The sequence below is a fragment of the Orycteropus afer genome, unplaced genomic scaffold (genome assembly GCF_000298275.1).
Source record: "Orycteropus afer afer isolate SDZICR_OR568_19922 unplaced genomic scaffold, OryAfe1.0 scaffold00010, whole genome shotgun sequence".
Taxonomy (NCBI): Eukaryota; Metazoa; Chordata; class Mammalia; order Tubulidentata; family Orycteropodidae; genus Orycteropus; species Orycteropus afer.
In genome coordinates this window covers 19449777-19467594 of record NW_006921597.1, presented here as the reverse complement: position 1 = coordinate 19467594, position 17818 = coordinate 19449777, and the positions used below count along the sequence as shown (strand labels likewise).

The following is a 17818-nucleotide window of genomic DNA, read 5'->3' as shown; positions in this document are numbered from 1 at the left end:
GGAGGGATGGACACAGGGAAGAGGTAACTATGGGGAGGAAGTGGGAGGGGAGCTGTTGCATTGTGGTAAACTGTGGTCAGTGTCATGAGACAAAGTGTGTGTAAACTGCTGTATGGAAAGTGAATTTGCTCTGTAAATCACACCCAAATCACAATAAAAAAAGAAAAAAAAAGGAAAAAACAAAACCGAACAATAGTTTTTACTAGTGAAATAGGTCTGCTTTCAGCATTATGCTCTTTTAAGAATTATCTATGTGGGGTGAAACTGACAACAGCAACTCAGAAAGATTAGATAGGAGCCTTAGGGGGCAGGGAGTTTATGTTAATGAGACAGGAATAACTCAGAAAAGGAGGGTGCAAATGGTTGCACAACTTGAAGAATATTATCTGTGTAGAATTCTATATGTATTCTCAACAACAAAATAAATAAAAGTTAAAGAAAAAAATCAATAATCCTTTAACAGGATGGGCCAAAATTTACATTCTTCAGATTTTATTATTAAGAAAAAAAGTAAAGTGCATCTTATCAAAAAAATATGTGAAATGTAAAAAAAAAAAAAAAAAAAAGCCTCTCTCAAGTGCTGAAGAACAAAGATGCTTCTTTGAAGAGTAAGGTGCACCTAAACCAAGCATTGATGCTTCTGAGTTGTGGTGTTGGCGAAGAATACTGAAAGTACCGTGGACTGCCAGAAGAACTAACAGATCTATCCTGGAAGAATGGCAGCCAGAATGCTCCTTAGAAGCAAGAATGGCCAGACTTTTGTCATGTTGTCCATTCCCTGGAGAAGGGTATTATGCTTAGTAAAGTGGAGGGCCAATGAAAAAGGGTAAGACCCTTAACAAGATGGATTGATGCAGTGGCTGCAATGATGGGCTCAGGTATCACAAGAATTGTGAGGCTGGCACAGGACCTGGCAGTGTTCTGTTATGTTGTACTTAGGGGTTGCTGTGAGTTGGAGCCGACTCTACAACACCTAACAACAACAGCAGCAGCAGCAGCAACACTTTCAAATAAATGAATCTAGCTTCTTTGTGTAGAGTGGAATAGAAGAGAAAAGAAACTGCCATTTTTATTTCATTCATACAACAAATGTTTCTTAACGTACTTATTGTGGCAGGCAAGGAGCTCTGATGGTGCAGTGCCTGAGGTATTTGACTGCTAACCAGAAACTTGGAGGTTCAAACCCACCAGCCACTCTGTGGAAGGAAGAGGGAGCAATGTACTTCCGTAAAGATATTCCACCTCAGAAACCCAAAGGAGCTGGCTGTGAATCAGAACCAACTTGATGACAGTGGTTTTTTTTTTTTTTAAATATTGTGACATGTACCATTTTTGGTGCTGGGGTTATGAATTTAACCTCAACAGAAAACAAAATCCCTGCCCTCAGGAAGCTTATGTTCTAGTAGGGAGAGGCAGAAATAAATGAGCAAATAAGTATATGTATATGTACATAGTAAGTTAGATGGTGATACACAAGCCATGGAGAAAAGGAAGAGGATAGACTTGCTGAGATGGGAATTGGGAATTCCTTCCAGGAACAGGATTTGTGTTTTTAAATAGTGTCTTCATGGAAAGCTTCACTGAGAATTTAGCCTTTAAGGTAAGACCTGAAAGAGGTGAGGGATCAAGCCACTGGTGTGGGGGTTGCATGGGCATAGGATTGTAGCAGGAAGGTGGAAAACTAACTCTAGGTGGAGGGAAACAGCAAGTCATCACTGTATACATAGCATTTAAAACCATAACTACATGAGATCACCATGGGAGTGAGAATAGTCAAGAGACGAGGGCTGAGGATTTGGGGTCTTGTGGCTCATAAACATTTGGAGGTTGGGGACATGAGAAAGAATAAGCAAAGGAGTCTGAAAAGGAATGGCTGATGAGGTAGGAAAAAAAACTGCATTAAATGTAGATGAACTGTCAAGCAAGATGAAGACAGAATTAACAGTTGAATTTAGCCATGTCTGGGTCATTGGTGACCTTGATAAGAGCAAGACATGTTAGAAGGTCTCTGCGATTCTGGGAAGAACTAGGCTTCTGAGTTTAAACAGGGCCCATGAGGACAGAAAAAGAGCACTGACCTGAAACAGTTCCAACGTGGGAGAGACAAGATTTGTCAGTTGGCTGTGGAGATGTGGGAGAGTAGTCCAGAAGCTACTCTGAAGATTTCTGGCCTCTTCATCATGGCCATTTAGGGCACACCAAGTCTCTGAATCCTTAGTTCCCTTGGTTTGGGTGTGGGAAATCATATTTTCCTATTAGTCCAGCTGAAATAAGGTTGGGACTTTTTAAAAGGACATTTTACTAAATAGAAGAAAGGAAAAGGTGCAGATGCATAGGGACATTTCAAATACCAGGATTTCTCCTCCCAAGGTAACAAAAGGCTAGTCACAAGTTAACTTGAGGTATAAGACTAACATTTATTGAACATCTATAAAATGCTAGGTATATGTATTAGCTAATTTATTTCAGTTTAAGCTTCACAACTCTTTGAAGTAGGTACTATGCCCATTTTATTGAAGAGAAAACTGATGCCTAGAGAGGTTGTATGAGTTGCCTTTCTAAATTCAAGCTCCCGTAGATGGTCTGAGATTCAGACATCTGGCTTAGCATAAGTTGTGCTAGTTCCACTGCACTTACATATCCAGACAGCCCTTTACCTCAATCTTTTCTGGGAAATCTAGGAAACCCTGAACTAAGCCTCTTCCCTACCCCATTTCTTGTGGCATAGTGGTTAAAGTGCTCAGCTGCTAACCAAAATGTTGGTGGTTTGAACCCAGCAGCTAGTCTGTGGGAGAAAGATATGGCAGTCTGCTTCTGTAAGGATTTATAGCCTTGAAAACCCTATGAGGCAAGCCTACTCTGTCCTATAGGGTCATGAGTTGGAATTGACTTGATAGCATTGGTTTTGGTGTTTTAGTTTTGGTTCTGGAGGATTTCCCTCTCCTTTTGGAGCTCATTCAGCTCTGTGAAGCCCCAGAAAGACATGGGTTAATATCACCTCCCTCCAACCCATGAAATTAACTTCTCTGGTTAACTTTTGCCTTGACAAGTCATACCCTAAGGATTTCACCTTTTTTTCTCTTTTGTGAAGAAAATTCTTTACTTTCTTAGTCTGCGTTACTAGCTAAGAGAAATTATTTTTTGAGGTCAGGAACTTGAAGGAATGACATAGGCAGCCTAAAAATAGGGTGATCGGGGGCCCAGACAATAGTAGGGTCACAAAAAAAGTCAACTAAGGGAGACTTACGGGGGCATCTTACCCATTTGAGGTACTTGACTTGATAAGTATATCAAGCCACATCTGTAGACGAAATAAAAATACAACTACTATTATGTATGTGTGATGGGGTCCATGGCAGTTTTGAAATTAAAACTTAAAGCCCACTTACACTAAAAAAATTAGAAGCCACAGAGAGTCCAAACTCTTAACAGTTGAGGAAACAGACCTAGAGAGATGAAATGACACGTGACGGAATTTACATAGCCGGTTGGTGGACTTTTGACTTCCAATCCCATGTTCTTTATGTTCTGCCATTAACAAGACAAACGGGGTGGTGGTGGTGAGAGTAAACTCAAGGTTGGCTCACCCAGTGGGAGGGGACAAAGTTATATTAAAATAGGGAGTTACCAGGTAGAGTCTGGTGCACGTGAGGTGTGTTACTGCTGCTTCAAATCATAAGCCAATGTGACTGATCAAAACCTGCAGCTAGGAGCCTCATGCTCTTTGCTTCTGTTAATTGTTGTGCCTCCAGAAAGGAAAGACTGAGGAGTTTATTTGGAAAGAGAATAAGGAGAGCTTGGACTATAATTCTTAAATTCTGTCAGCTCCAGGTGGCAATGGGAGCTCCCACTCACATTCAAACAATCTGGCCCAGGGATGGCTGTAGGGCCGCTGCTATTTCATGCCCGGTGTCTCAGCCCTTTCTCCCTCTCTGCCTTTGGCACATCCACCCCTCCACCCCCATCAAGCCCAAAGGAAGCACAAGGGAGCCACATGCCAAACTTCAAGGTATTTTTTTTTTTTTTAAAGAAGTGAGACTGAGCAAAGTCCTGACAAACCTAGGGGGAAGTGCTCCTGGTTAGGAAAGAGATACAATAAATAGGTAGCAACTGGAGAGGGCTCCCAACACAGCAAGAAAGGGCATCCATCATTTGTTTCCACCTCTGGGCTCATTCACTGTATGAGCAGGGGTGTGGGGTTCGCTGAAAACTGGAGACTTAGACGAGAAATTCTTGATGCTCTAAAGGGTATCAAATCTGCCATCTTGCCTTTGAGAAAGCCTTGGTCTTAGAGGCGCCAGAGTTAGTGCCTAAGGATTCATCTGGGAAAATAAAAAGATTCTGATGAGGCTGGTGCCAGGTGAGCACCCCAGAATGCATGACAGCAATGAGCTCGGAGACTCAGGCAGGCCATGCCTGAGCCCATGAAGTCAAGTCCCTGGGGTATTGATCATACCTTCCACACTCCTTTCCCCAGGGTTGAGCCCTACTGGTTTGTTTACACAGCACCCCTCAGGGAGAATCTGACACTCCCAAAGGAGTCAGGATGTCCTCACCCCTAGCATCCGTCTGACAGCCTCCAGCCGTGTCAGGACCCGGGAGGCCTCCTGTGGGCATAGCATCTGTAGCTCTTCAGGTCTCATGTGAAGCAGCTGGCTCCCTGTCAGCGACCCAAGCGTCTTCACCGTGCTATGAACAAAAACAGCAGAAGCTGGTGTGTGTGTGTGTGTGTGTGTGTGTGTGTATAAGGATGTTGGGCCTGTTTGAGTAGAGAAGGGGTTGTTTGGGTTTGGAGGTTGGGATGATAGGAGAATTCATGGAGTATGGTTTCTGAAAGTGAAGGGATAAGATAAGCATTCTGGCTTAAACCAATTTTAGGATTCCTAGGTTTCAAGGGAAAAGACAATCTTCAGTGGGGGAGGGATGGCTGAATTGGCAGTCTACATTCTTCCTGAGTTCACTGCCTTCACCGTGCCGGGGGCTTCCCATTTAACACTCTAACCTAGGCATGGGCAAGGCCCCACCTCCTTCTGATCTCTAACTCAATAGGGACAGCTCTGGGGCTAGGTGGCACCTGTGGCATCTGCACAGTGTAGATCAGGTCATAGGTTCCAAGGTTTCCTTGGTTATTATCTGAGCCCCTTATGTTGTTGTTGTTGTTGTTGTTATTTGCCGTCGAGTCGGCCCCGACTCATAGCGACCCCTCCTTGGGTTTCCGAGGCAGTATCACTACGGAAGTAGGATTGCCCAACCTTCCTTCCGAGGAGTGGCTGGTGGGTTTGAACCACCAGCCTTCTGGTTAGCAGTCAAGTGCCTTAGGCACTATGCTACCAGCCATCGATTTCATTCAGAGTAATAACAACCCGCCCTGGGTTTCCAAGGTGGTATGAGCCCCTTATAGAGATCATCAATTATCTTCCACACCCCATGGGGCAGGGCACTCACTCAGTGGAGAAGTTCTCTGCCTGCAGCCAGGCTGTTACATCCTCAGGCTTTGAGCTAAGTCGAAGCATTGGAGCCTAGTCAGGGGGAAATGGGGATCAGCTACTCGTATTGCCATCATCAGGGTTCTTTCTCTGAACTCCCTTAAGATCTCTTCTCTCTGCATAGTTTGATTGTCTTGTTCTCTGTTCTGTTCTAGTCCTAGGGCCCAACACTATAAAGGTTGGCACACAGTAAGCATGCAATAATACTGATTAAACCAAACCAGAACTCTCTCCTGCCCTTGTCATTGTACCCTCCACCTCTGACTCAGCTTTTATGGCTTCCCTGGATAGGTTAGGCTGAATAGTACCCGAGGGGGTGACTGGCCCTGGCTCCCAGGGGCTCCTGGTTGTAGGGGCTCCAGGATGTTGCTGGGAATGTAGCCGCTCTGTCCCTTCTCATTCTTCACCAGCCACCACCGCTTGCTCTGGTCCAGAACCTGCCAAGAGTCACCTCCTCAGTAACCTGGGGGTCAATGTCCAGCCAAGCTGCCCTCTCCTCAGCAAGCTTTTCTCCCTCCATGTCTTTTCCCCTTTGTCCTTCTCCCTCTCTAAGCCACTCACTCCCACAGCCCCATACCTGGGCCACCCACCTAGGTGGCCTGTAGCTCCCACCAACCACCACTACCTTTCCCAGCCTCCAGCCCATTGCTCACCTCCAGCACATCTCCCTGGACCACAGACAGTTCTTGTGGGTTCCTAGCTTCAAACTCATATAGGACTTGCATTTTCAGGACTGGCTTAGCAGGTCTAGGGCTGGAAGCCAGGAGATTGGGGTCCCCAGACTGAGGGCCATTGTGTGTTTCCTCCTGTGCAGAGTGTGAAACACTCTCTGACCTAGGACATCCCCCCACCAGAGACGGAGTTAGAGCGTTGGGCTTCAGAAACTAAGCTCCTATCCCAGCTCCGAGAGCCCAGGATATCTCCCACCTAGTCTGGTGGGGACTTTTGGGCTTCCACAGAGTTTAATGTAGAAGTGTTAGGTGGGGTTCATGGTGGGAATTCTGTAGGCAAGATGGGTCTGAAAAGTTGCTGATTTATGAAAACTCTTCAAGCAGTAGAATTTTCTACATCTGAGCTCTGCTCTGATCACTGCTGAGCACTTTATAACTGAGCTCTGGGAAGTCAGAAGAGTGTGTGGGTATAAAAACCAACTTCATGTTGCACCCAAAGTAGGGGGGGCGGTGTTTGTACACGTACATGTCTGGCTAAAAGGGAGCCAGAGGGTCTCTGAGATGTAGAACCAAAAGATCAGCCCCAACCCTCCCTCCCCAGGACCATGCTGTCCCTGCTAAGCCCAGGATGTACCGTACCGTAGGGAGTCTTGGTATCCATGGGTTGTCTGTGAAGGGCAGAACAGAGAGTGAGTAAGAGCAGGAGTCAGCCAGTATGGTGGTAGGGAGCTAGTGTATCAAACCACAGACCTACTCACACATAGCTACTTTTTATTCCCTTCCCTGTCTCCCCCTCATACACATATGTGTACCCACATGAGTCAGCCCACCCAAGTGGTTGTCATGCAATCATAGTTTAGACTGGGGAAGCAGAAACTAGCTGGAGACCAGGGCTTTGGGTAGGGGGTCTGCGCTAAGCTCCCCTTACCTGGTGGGAGAAGGGCTCTGGAGGCTGCCAGCCATCATAGAATGTGGGTACATAGGGAGGTGGCTCCTGACCTGTCCAGTCAGCCCTGTAGGGAGAGCAAAGCTCATTTCCGCTCTGTGCCAGGCTGTGCGATGTTGAGAGGGAGGAGATGACAGGGCCTAGCCTCGGGAATCTCCTGTCTAATGGGAGGCATGGCCCAATGTGCACAGGTAAAAGGCCCCAGAAAACCCACGAAGGAGACAGTTAACCATGAACAAATCCCACAGCAGGGAGATACATCAATTCCATAAGAATACAATGGGAACTTACCACATTGATCAGGGGTTTGGATTAAAGAAGTAGAACCCCAAAGTGTTAAGACTGGATGGCTCTTAGGGATCATCTTTTCTTTCTTTCCTTTTTTTTTTTTTTTTTGTAGCCACTGTGTCAATCCATCTCATTAAGGGTTTTCCTCTTTTTCCCTGACTGTCTGCTTTCCCAAGCATCATATTGTTATCCAGGGACTCGTCTCTTCGGGCATCATCTTGTCCAGTGTTTTTTCTAACCTGTTTTTAGTTCCCCAGCCACAGAAAATTTTCCTCTTAACTAAATAGTTTGTGAAATTCTTAACTTGTGAGAAAGAAAATCCTGTACATGGGGCTGAGTTGAAAAAAATTGGCCATTAGGCAAAAGACTTATTATATAAACTGGCTTATTTTCCTTTGAACTTCTCTGTCTTTCTAAAGTCCTCTTCTCTCTCAGCTGTCATGCCTCTGCTTTTTTGGTTCTCTTTTTAACTCTCCAGAATTGCTCTTGCGTCCTAAACCCTTTCTCTTTCTACATGAAAATCTTTTCCCAAGGCTCTGCTCTCTTATATCATGAAATAGCCTAAAGTGTGCTTGCTGAAGTGAATTCTGGGGCTTTCCATGGGAACTCTCACTTCTACCTGCAACTCCAACTATCTTTTCTGTACTAGCTTTTCAAATCCACTTTATCATGTCAGACCTCTCCTGAGGGCCAGGTGATCCATTTCTGTGGGGTTCCACTGGTCACTCAGCATATCTAGGCTGGTTTCATCAACCACTGCTCACTGCTGTCATCAGCATGGCTTCCTTGTCCAACTGCCCATCTCATCATTACACAGCCTTGGCATAGCTCTTTCTCTCTTGATTGCCAAGTCTTATTGGCATTACATCCACATTATCTCTTATATCACCAATTCTTAGATTCTGGGCTGGATTGAGACAAAGTTTTCAATTTGTGCATGACAAAATGAGAAAATATTCTAGAAGAAAATTGCCAGCTAGCCTTTCTCAGAAGGAACTGTTCTTTTTCCTGAGATAATGCCTTCTCTTTGGTGGTGAAAGTTAGTGGTTTTCTTTCTTTCTTTCTTTTTTTAACTCTTCACACTTAGCAGAATAAAAATTTGGGAATTCCATGTAGAGTCCCCCAATTGTTTTGAGATTTGTGACTGTGTAGGGCCTGGCAACTCTGATGCGCTTCTGTTTGACCTCATGCCCCTCACCCTCAATTCAGTTCAGACCTTGTCTTCACTCACCAGCTGGTGGTCCAGGCCTTGCCCAGCCCCTTCCAGAGGTTACTTTCTTTTGAGGTCAGACAGAACTGAAGCAGGTCGATGGCTTTGGGGGTGAGAAGTGGTGAGTTCACTTGGGCTGCTAAGCCAGACTCAGGGCAGTGGGCCAGGATCTGGGGGAGGGATGAAAGGTGTGAGAGAGCTTAGGCTCCTGTGTTGGAAATGCCAAGCTGCCTACTGTGAGTGGCCTCTGCTGCCTCAAGTCTGCTGACCCTTCCAGTTTCCCTCAGAATCTTGGTGTCCTTGGCTCTGACCAGCCCACCTAGTCTACCGGGTCATGCTGTACACACCTGGGATGATGTCTTGGGGGCAAGGTGTGTTGGGATAAGCAAGGGGCAGTCCCATAGGCTCTCTCTGCCCACTGTCTTTCCCCATGCCCTCTACTCTCACACCCTCCTTCCTCCCTATGTTTCTTCTTGATTTCACCTTGTCCCTCTTCAGCCCTGTCCTTCCCCAACTCACAACATCCAGAGTCTGGAAGACGATGTGAACAAACTCAGGGGCACTCGGCTCCTGCATATTATTTCTCAGCTTCCCCTGCGGACACAGGGCAATGTGTGTCACCACCTTCCCTTACCGTACCTTTGTCAGGACCCTAGAGCCCCAGCAATGGTTTTGGGTCTTGCTTGGGAGCTTGGAACGCCCCAAATGTCCTAAGAATGGAGAGGGGAGGTTCCAGGGGAAGAAGCTGGAGAAAGAAAAGACTGAGGATGGCCTAAGAGAATAGGAGGGCAGAGGGGGAACAAAGAAGGAGGTGGGGTGGCGAGCTTATGGAAAGACACATACCAAGAGGTTGAGGCTATACTTGATCTTCTGGAAGCAGTCAATATATTGTGCCTTTGTAATTTCTGTGGGAGAGAGCCATGAGTCAAAGGCCAACTCAAGACTACTCCCCAGATACCTCCCCATTGTTCTCTCCTGGCCCTCAGCACTCACCCCCCTGATCCTTGTTCTTTTTCTTCCACAGTTTCCTTTTTTTCTTACTGTTGATCATTGCCTGGGGCTCCCTCAGCTTTGCCATGAACAGCTCAATATCCCTTAGGATGTGTCTCAGCATCTCCTGGGCCCCAAACAGTTATAGCCTTGAGTACAGATGCTCAATTCTGCCACTTTTCCCACTGCACCCCAAGCCTCAGCCTCAGACCCAGCCCAGGGCCAAGTCAAGTTTCCCTTACCCTCCTTGGCCCACAGCCTGCCTTGGCCATCCTGGCTCGCAGGCCCAGAAATCCTCAGCAAGCCCCAGACAATTTGCAGTTACCTCATCCCTCTCTAGGTCCTCAGGGGATGGAGACCTTCTTGGAGGAGGTAGAGTGAGGGCACTTGGTTTTCCGGCACTGGAGTGGTAAGACAGGGGCTTTGGGGATGGTTGTATACCTGTGATATAAGGGGACCGTGGACTCAGCCTCCTTGATCTTTGATCAAACCTTCTTCTACCTGCCTCCACCCCAAAACTTACTGTGCTCCGGTGTCATCCAGTGGGGCTGCTCTGGAGGGGCCCCCCAGTCCAGAGTGGGTGCCCTCTCCATAGGGGGCCCTTGAACCAGAGTGGGTGCTTGCTCCATAGAAGAGTCCCTGTCCAGAGTTGGTGCCTGCTCCAGAGGGGACCCCCGGTGCAGAGGGATTGGCCTTTCCAGAGAAGGTCCCTGCCATCTGTCCTGGCCTGGGCGAAGGGCTCCAAATCGGGGTCTGCTAAGAATATTGTGGGGGACAAATCTTTGACAAAGTTATTGGAACAGAGGTCCCACCTACACTTCTGCCCAGGGTCCAGACCCCTCTCTCCAGGACCCACTCCACATTTCCTGGTCTCCACCTGAACCCTTCCCTGATGCCACCTGCACTCTCACCACCCAGTGCATCACCCACCTAATAGTGCTGTGCTCTTAGGCCAAGAGACCCTCTGGGTCCTCTTAGGACCCATGTCAGTCTCCAGGGTCAGTCTCTAGTGCCTCCTGGGCCCAACCCTAGCCCATTTTCCATGCTTATCTATGTCCTGGCCCCAGCCTGGCCACTCCCCAGTTCCAGGTCCATGTCGGTTGTGTCACAGGCTCCTAAGATCCCCAAGATGTGGGGCAAGGGTCTCGCCAGCCATAGGTTCTGAGTTCTGAGGTACTATGGGTAGAAGTGGAGGAGAAGCTGTTCACCTTTGCTCTAGCTCCTCCTCCAGGGCCTTCTGCAGGCTGGTCTTCAGTAGCTCTGCCTAGGGGAAACAGCAGTCAGGCAAGCTGTGTGTGTGTGCACACATGCGTGTGTGGGGATTGTTAGTCTCTGGACCCCACACCTACTCTCTCCCCCACCCTGTCCCTGGATGCTCACCTTCACTTCCTGGCACTGAAAGAGCAGAGTGCTGGTTCCTGGCAGGCCTGACTCCTGCACTGTGATGGATAGCACAGAGTTGTAGGAGCAGATGTTAAGTGCCACATCCATGGCCTGGATGCTGTCCAGGCGGTAAGAGTCCAGCTCCTCCTGGGCCAGGTAGGATGTTGACAATGAGGTCACAGAGCCAATCTTGGCTTCTGGAGCTCCTGACCTGCTCTCCTGGTGGTCTGGGGCTGAGGTATCACTAACTTGGCCCCTGTCCCTCTGTCCCTGGTCTCCACCTAAGGCTGGATATATATGTGTATGTATATAGAAGGGTGTTGGCTGCTGTTTAGAGTATGGGGGTAGATTTTAACAGCCTGGAGCTTGCTTTTGCATAGCCCAGGTTTGCTGTGACCTGGGTTTGGTGGGTGAGCTGACCTTGGTCTCAATGTCCAGCAGCTGGAGCCAGCCATCTCTGACCTGCAGGAGCAAGTCTTGGCTCCACACCCGGCCCTGTGCATCCATCTCTTGCAGCTTCTGCAGGACATCCTTAGGCTCCTGGACTCTCTGAGTCCCCAGCTTACATGTCATCAGGTGCTGAGGGGAAAGAAGGAGGCTCAGGACTGGGAGGTTTGGAGAAGGGAAATCAGGGGTGGGGTTGGGGGTGGGGAGAGGCAGGAGAGAAGGGAGACATGTCTTTTGACTTCCTTATGAGGGCAGATCCCAGGCGATCTTGATAAGTAACCTCCAAGGGCCAGTGTCAGGGCCAGTGTGGAAATGGGCAGGCTGGGGAGAGTGCCCCTGAGGCTAGGTCTGAGGGCTTTCAGGATCCTGGAGGAAGGACAATCATGGCTCAGAACAATCCAGGCCAAGTGGAGTGGCTGGGTGGTAAAGGATGTGGACTCTAACCACCCAACAAAGTCTGAACTCCTTTGGGTGAGATGTAGGGCTCTCAAAAATTCTGTCCCTGGCTCTCTTTGGGCACCCACCATGCCAGTCTGGTTTTCCTCCTCATTGACCTGAATCTAGCATTCCTGTTTCCATGCCTTTGCTCATGCTGTACCCTATATCTGGAATGTCTTTCTCACTTGTGCTAGTCTCTCAAGAATAAGATCAAACTCCACTTTTTCTCTGTTTTTTTTTTTTTTTTTTTTTTGCCATTTCAGTCTTCACTCAAGTCCTTGCCCACTGTGAAACTGCTTGTTCCTGTAGGTCTTTGCTGGTACTCACCTACCTCTAGGAGCTCTGGTGGTATAGTGGTTAAAGCTTTTGACTGCTAACCAAAATTTTGATGCTTTGAGCCCATCGGCCACCCCATGGGAGAAAGATAAGGCAGTCTGCTTACATAAAGATTTACAGCCTTGGAAACCCCATGAGTCAATTCAGCTCTGTCCTAAAATGTTGCTATGAGTTGGAATCAACTCAATGGCAGTGGGTTTCTAGTAAATCCCTCCCTTCTCACAGCCAAGTGCTGATGTCACAGGTGGCAGTCCTGTATCTTGCCTTCTACCTGCAGCCTCTTGTTGGGGGGGGGGGGGTATGCAGTCTGCCTCCTGCCCCTAAGTCCCACCACCCCTGCTCTCTGCATACCTCCTATGTACTGTGTCTGTGGTTCACAACTTTCAGCATGTTCAGGGAACCTTGATATCATGAGCAGACTCTCTGTCAATCTGAACATGTCTCCTCTCTGCTCTTGCCTGCTGGCCCTAAATGAAGCTGGTCACTATCTCCACTGCCTCCTACCCTTGCCATGAAGCTGAGTGCTCCTGGCCTCTCCCTACCTGATTGGGGACCCCCACCCTTGCTGCCCTGTGGAAACTCCAGGCCACCACCCATCATCCCTCCCTGATTCATCTCCATTGGAGCCCTAACATCTGATGCCTCCCAGAAAGGTTCCTATCTGATGTGTCAGCTTGACCAAGCATGTGCTCCTGCCCCAACCACACTCTTGTAGTCTGTGTTTTTCCTGTGCTGTTGACAGCCCTTCATGCAACTATATCTCCTAGCACCAGTTCATCCTTCTGGGAGGGCCAGAGACTCTATTGCAGCCTCCAAGTGGCTCACACTTATCTGGGAGCTTAGACCTAGACACCTTCCTCTGGCAGTGGCTTCCTTTTGGGCCCTCTTTATCTATCCCTCACAGGGATTGATGACCTCACACATTCCTTTCTCCAGCCATGCCAGATCCTGGGCAAAGAGCAGTTCCTTAGGCTGGGGACTAGAGTGGCGGGGGTGGGTCGGATGGTAAGTGGGGTGGGGTAATGGGTGAGGTGGGACAGCTCAGAGGAAGGTACCCCAGCTGATGCCTCCTGGCCCATATCTCTGCTACTTCTTTCTGCCTATAGACAGAACATCCATCTCCCTCATACTTCAGCCCATACTGCTCTGCCGGTTCCTAGCTGTTCTCATTCCCCTCCCTGACATGTAACAGATGTTCTGTTAGGCTTATTGGCCCAGGGCAGGCTATTGATTTCTGCAGCAAGGACCTATCTTAGATGTCTATTTTTTGGCAGAATGGGTGGGCACACGGGACAAACTTGGGTTGAGCCAGGAAACCATCTGGGATCCCAGGGGTACTCACCTCCACCCTGTGCTGCAAAAAGCTGGGCTCTGAGGTGAGGCTCTTCGAGTACTCCTTCCGGTGCACTGTGGGGGTTGGTGTGTGGGGAGGTGAAGGGTGGGTGCAACACGATGGTGTGGGGTGGAGGGTAGAAGAGTGAGAAGTGGGTAACTATAGTGAGAGAGAGAGTCATTGGGAGAGAGAGGCTGGAGGACAGGGGCTTTGGGGAGACAGGAGGCAGGGGAGAAGGATAGATGTGGGGGACAGTTGGGGGAAGCTTACAGTAAATGGCTCTGCTGCTGGGCCGGGACATGTTGGCACTGCTGAGGACTAAACCAAAGAGACAGCCATCAGAGGTGGGAGAGGAAACCAGGGTACAGTGGGCAGGAAGGCTGCTATTGCAGCTCGTCCCTGACTGGGCTAACACTTGGGCCAGGGTCTGACCTGGGAACCTGCTACCAGACCCAAAGCCCTGGGCTCCAGGAGGCCAGGACAAGGCTGGCCCCCAGGACAGGCTCCAGTCTTCCCATTATTTGGTCAGTACATTTCTATGGTTCTGGGAAAGCTGAATGGACAGGGACCTGGGGCCTACTATCCATTTGCTATCCAGAGCCTGAATGTGAGAGATGCCAGGTGAGTTCAACTGGGCTGAACCCAGCTTCTGTAGGGAAGGCAGAGGATTCAGCAGCCTTCCCTGCCAAGCAAGCCCTCTTGTCCAAGTCTGTTTTACTTCTGCAAACTGGGATGCAGGAAGTGTGTGTGTGCATGTGTGTGCATGCAAGTGCATGCATGTGCACATGCATATATGCATGTGTTTGGATGCATGCGTTGTACTGTGTAGGATTTGTTAGTGACATCCTGAGAATGCCATCCACTTGGACTTCCCTGAATGTCTACCAAGTCTCCTATTTCTCTGCCTTTTCATATACATACCTTCTGCCCAGAGCCCTGGCCCACCTCATCCTCTAAATTCCAATCCCTCTTCAGGGAAGTTTTCCTTGACCCTTCTCCACCCTACCAGCACAGGGCCCTTTGTAAAGCCACACCATAACCTGTAGGTTCTTAATAACAACTGTGGTTAGTGCTATGAGCCTTATACAAAGCCCCTTATTGTTTTATTTAATTTCCACTACAGTCTCCTAGGGAGCTCTGGTGGCATAGTGCCTAAGGCATTTGCTAACCAGAAGGCTGGCGGTTCAAGCCAACCAGCCATTCCTCAGAAGGAAGATTGGGCAATCTACTTCTGTAAAAATACTACCTCGGAAACCCAAGGAGGGGTCGCTATGAGTCAGAAACAACTTAACGGCAATGAGTGTGGTTTGGTTTGGTTTACAGTCTCCTAGGATTTACTTGGTAGCATAGTGGCTAAAAGCACTTGACTGCTAACCAGAAGGCTGGCGGTTCAAACCCACCAGCCACTCCTCGGAAGGAAGGTTGGGCAATCCTACTTCCGTAGTGATACTGCCTCGGAAACCCAAGGAGGGGTCGCTATGAGTCGGGGCTGACTCGACGGCACATAACAACAACAACAGGATTTACTTGGTGCTTTGTGCCAAATGAAGGAGTTCTGGTGGCACAATGTTAAAGTGCTGGACTGCTAACCAAAAAGTCAGCAGCTTGAACCCACCACTTGCTCCCTGGGGAGAAAGATTAGGCAGTCTGCTTCCATAAAGATTACAGCCTTGGAAATCCTGTGGGGCAGTTCTACTCTGTCCTATAGGGTCCCTATGAATTAGAATTGACTCCACAGCAACAGGTTTGGTTTTGGTTTATGTGCCAAGCACTGTTCTAAGGGCTTTAGCTTCATTAACTCATATAATACTCAAAACAACCTTATGAGGGTGGCACTGTTATTATCCTCATTTACTAGTCAAGGCTCGAAGAGGGGAACAGACCTGAGGGCACTAAACAAAATCAGATGCACTGCCATTGAGTCGATTCTGACTCCTAGTAACCCCTCTTTTGGTTTCTGAGGCAGTATCTCTATGGAAGTAGATTGCCCAGTCTTCCTTCTGAGGAGTGGCTGGTGGGTTTGAACCACCAGCCTTCTGGTTAGCAGTTGAATCTCTTAGGCCACCAGAGCTCCTCTGAGGTCACTTGTTGTTGTTGTTGTTGTTTGCCGTCGAGTCAGCCCCGACTCATAGCGACCCCTCCTTGGGTTTCCGAGGCAGTATCACTACGGAAGTAGGATTGCCCAACCTTCCTTCCGAGGAGTGGCTGATGGGTTTGAACCGCCAGCCTTCTGGTGAGCAGTCAAGTGCCTTAGGCACTATGCTACCAGAGCTCCTCTGAGGTCACTAGTTGTATTTAATAGAGAATGAACCCAGACCTGTCTGGCTGCAAATACCATGTTTTTATTGATTACTTGTGTGCCTCCCTCATTGGGCTATGAGCCCCTGAGAACAGACACTTGCCTTGGTCATTGCTATGTCCCCTATGTCTTCCTGGCACAGAGTGGCTCTAGAACACATATATGTGAAAATGGACCTGAAATAAATGTGCATGTTACATGCAGGGCAGGGGTGTGGGTCAGTCTGAGTGTGAGTCAAGGGTATGTGTTATTTGAGTGCATAGGGTGTCAGTTTCGTGGGTGTCCACACATCTGTGTGGTGTACCTGAGTTGTACAGAAACCCTGGAATATTCTGGGCAAAGTATAAAAGCACCCCACACCCTGTTTATTAGGACTGTTGTGGAAAAACAAGATATGATAAGTCGAATCAGTGATGTGGAAACAAGTTACTGTTAAGCAATTAAGGAAATGTGGAAGAGGAGGCTGGATCTGTTTTCCTTATTTGGGGGAACGGGGCCCCTTTTCTCTTCAAGGGTAAGTAAGGTGTGCTAGAAGCCTGCTGCCCAACCTCCACAGCCTCACCCCAGGCTATGACACTTCCTGCTTCAAGATGTGAAGAGAAAATGAGCTCTGTCCTGGGCAGCCCTACTTCCTCCCACTCACCCAACATGCACACATGCACACGCACACAAATGGTCTCTGCGGACAGGGAAATGGCTGCTGCTAAAGACCTCTGACAATGAGAGGGGGAGGGGCTGGCTTTGGCCTGCCTTGACACCTAGGTGAGGGTGGGGAGGGCTGTGGCCACCCAGTTTCCCCAGCTTACTCCCCAAGTGTAGGGGCTTGAAACTAGGGAAAAAAACAAAACCAGACCCACTGCCATTGACTTGATTCTGACTCACAGCAACCTTGCAGAACAGAGTAGAGCTATCCCATAGGGTTTCCTAGGCTATGTTGTTGTTGTTGTTGTTGTTGTTGTTATGTGCCATCGAATCGGACCCGACTCACAGCGACCCCTCCTTGGGTTTCCGAGGCAGTATCACTACGGAAGTAGATTGCCCCATCTTCCTTCCGAGGAGTGGCTGCTGGGTTTGAACCGCCAGCCTTCTGGTTATCCTAGGCTATAGTCTTTACAAAAGCAGATTACCACAACTTTCTCCCATGGAGTGGCTAGTAGGTTCGAACCTTTGATCTTTGGGTAAGCAGCTGAGTGCTTTAAAGGCTGTGCCACCAGAGCTCCTTCTGAAGCCAGGAAGGGCTATCTATATCACAGACACTGGAGAAGCAGCCCAGAGATGCTTCTGAAGTCCTGGACCACCTTTCTTTACTTCCTAGCCAGCCAGCTAGCATTGAGCCCCAAGCCCATCTTTGGGGCTAGTCCGCCTGGCTGCATCTGAAAATAGGCTAGTGACATAGCTAGGAAAGACTCTGAGTTACCTCCATGCACCCAGGGATCCCCTTGAACTGATCTGGACCCTGATTTTCCCTGGGGGCCAGGCCTTTACCTAGTTGCCAGTGAGTCCTGGTGGCTGGTTCCCTTGGGGTGACTGGTGTTGGAGCTGGTGGTCTGGTGCTGGTGGTGGGAAGGCAGCGGTTTCTCTGCTAGCGGCCACAGGAAGAGCCTCAGTGAGCAGGCGGGCCCTGGGTGAGCAGGCGAGCCTTGTGGTGATGAGGCCACAAAGGCAGCCACACCTGTGCTCTTTGGACCCTGGTGGGTGGGGAGGCCTCCTGGGCTACCACCCACCCAACATCAGACACTGGACTGTGACAGTGCCATTGTTGATAGATACCAGGCTGATGCTCTGAAGTTGACCAGAGATCCCTGCTTCCTAGCTTCCCTCTTCTGCTTACCTCTGGTCTCAGGGAATAGCCCCTCTTCCCTTTGCCTTTTGGGCACCTCCCCTGGGGTCCTAGGTTAGTGTCAGGTGCTGGAGTTGGGACCAGAAGGAGAGGATACCCATAACCCAGGAGAGTCGGGGCTCTGTAGTCAGAGGGCAAGTTGGCTAGAAGT

General features: G+C 48.9%; 1 protein-coding gene across 1 annotated transcript; it reads right to left on the bottom strand.

The window, feature by feature from the left end:
• Positions 1 to 4541: 4541 nt before the first annotated feature.
• EPS8L3 (EPS8 like 3) lies at positions 4542 to 13829 on the bottom strand. The gene is made up of 17 exons (XM_042782090.1): positions 13799 to 13829; positions 13538 to 13602; positions 11395 to 11553; positions 10972 to 11121; positions 10800 to 10855; positions 10264 to 10344; positions 10115 to 10176; positions 9917 to 10032; positions 9595 to 9718; positions 9445 to 9506; positions 9121 to 9195; positions 8623 to 8771; positions 7086 to 7170; positions 6140 to 6361; positions 5795 to 5923; positions 5446 to 5519; positions 4542 to 4689 (listed from the first exon to the last, which is right to left on the bottom strand). The coding sequence occupies exons 1-17, from the start codon at positions 13827 to 13829 to the stop codon at positions 4542 to 4544; spliced, it is 1788 nt and encodes a 595-aa protein (XP_042638024.1).
• Positions 13830 to 17818: the final 3989 nt, after the last annotated feature.

Excerpts from the sequence above, each read along its gene's own strand:
- EPS8L3 (XM_042782090.1), bottom strand. The coding sequence starts at position 13,829 with ATGTCCCGGCCCAGCAGCAGAGCCATTTACT. Across the intron at positions 11,122-11,394 it reads TGCTGGACATTGAGACCAAG|GAGGAGCTGGACTCTTACCG; the intron begins GTCAGCTCACCC and ends TACCTGGCCCAG. Across the intron at positions 9,719-9,916 it reads AGGACCTAGAGAGGGATGAG|GAGATGCTGAGACACATCCT; the intron begins GTAACTGCAAAT and ends TTTGGGGCCCAG.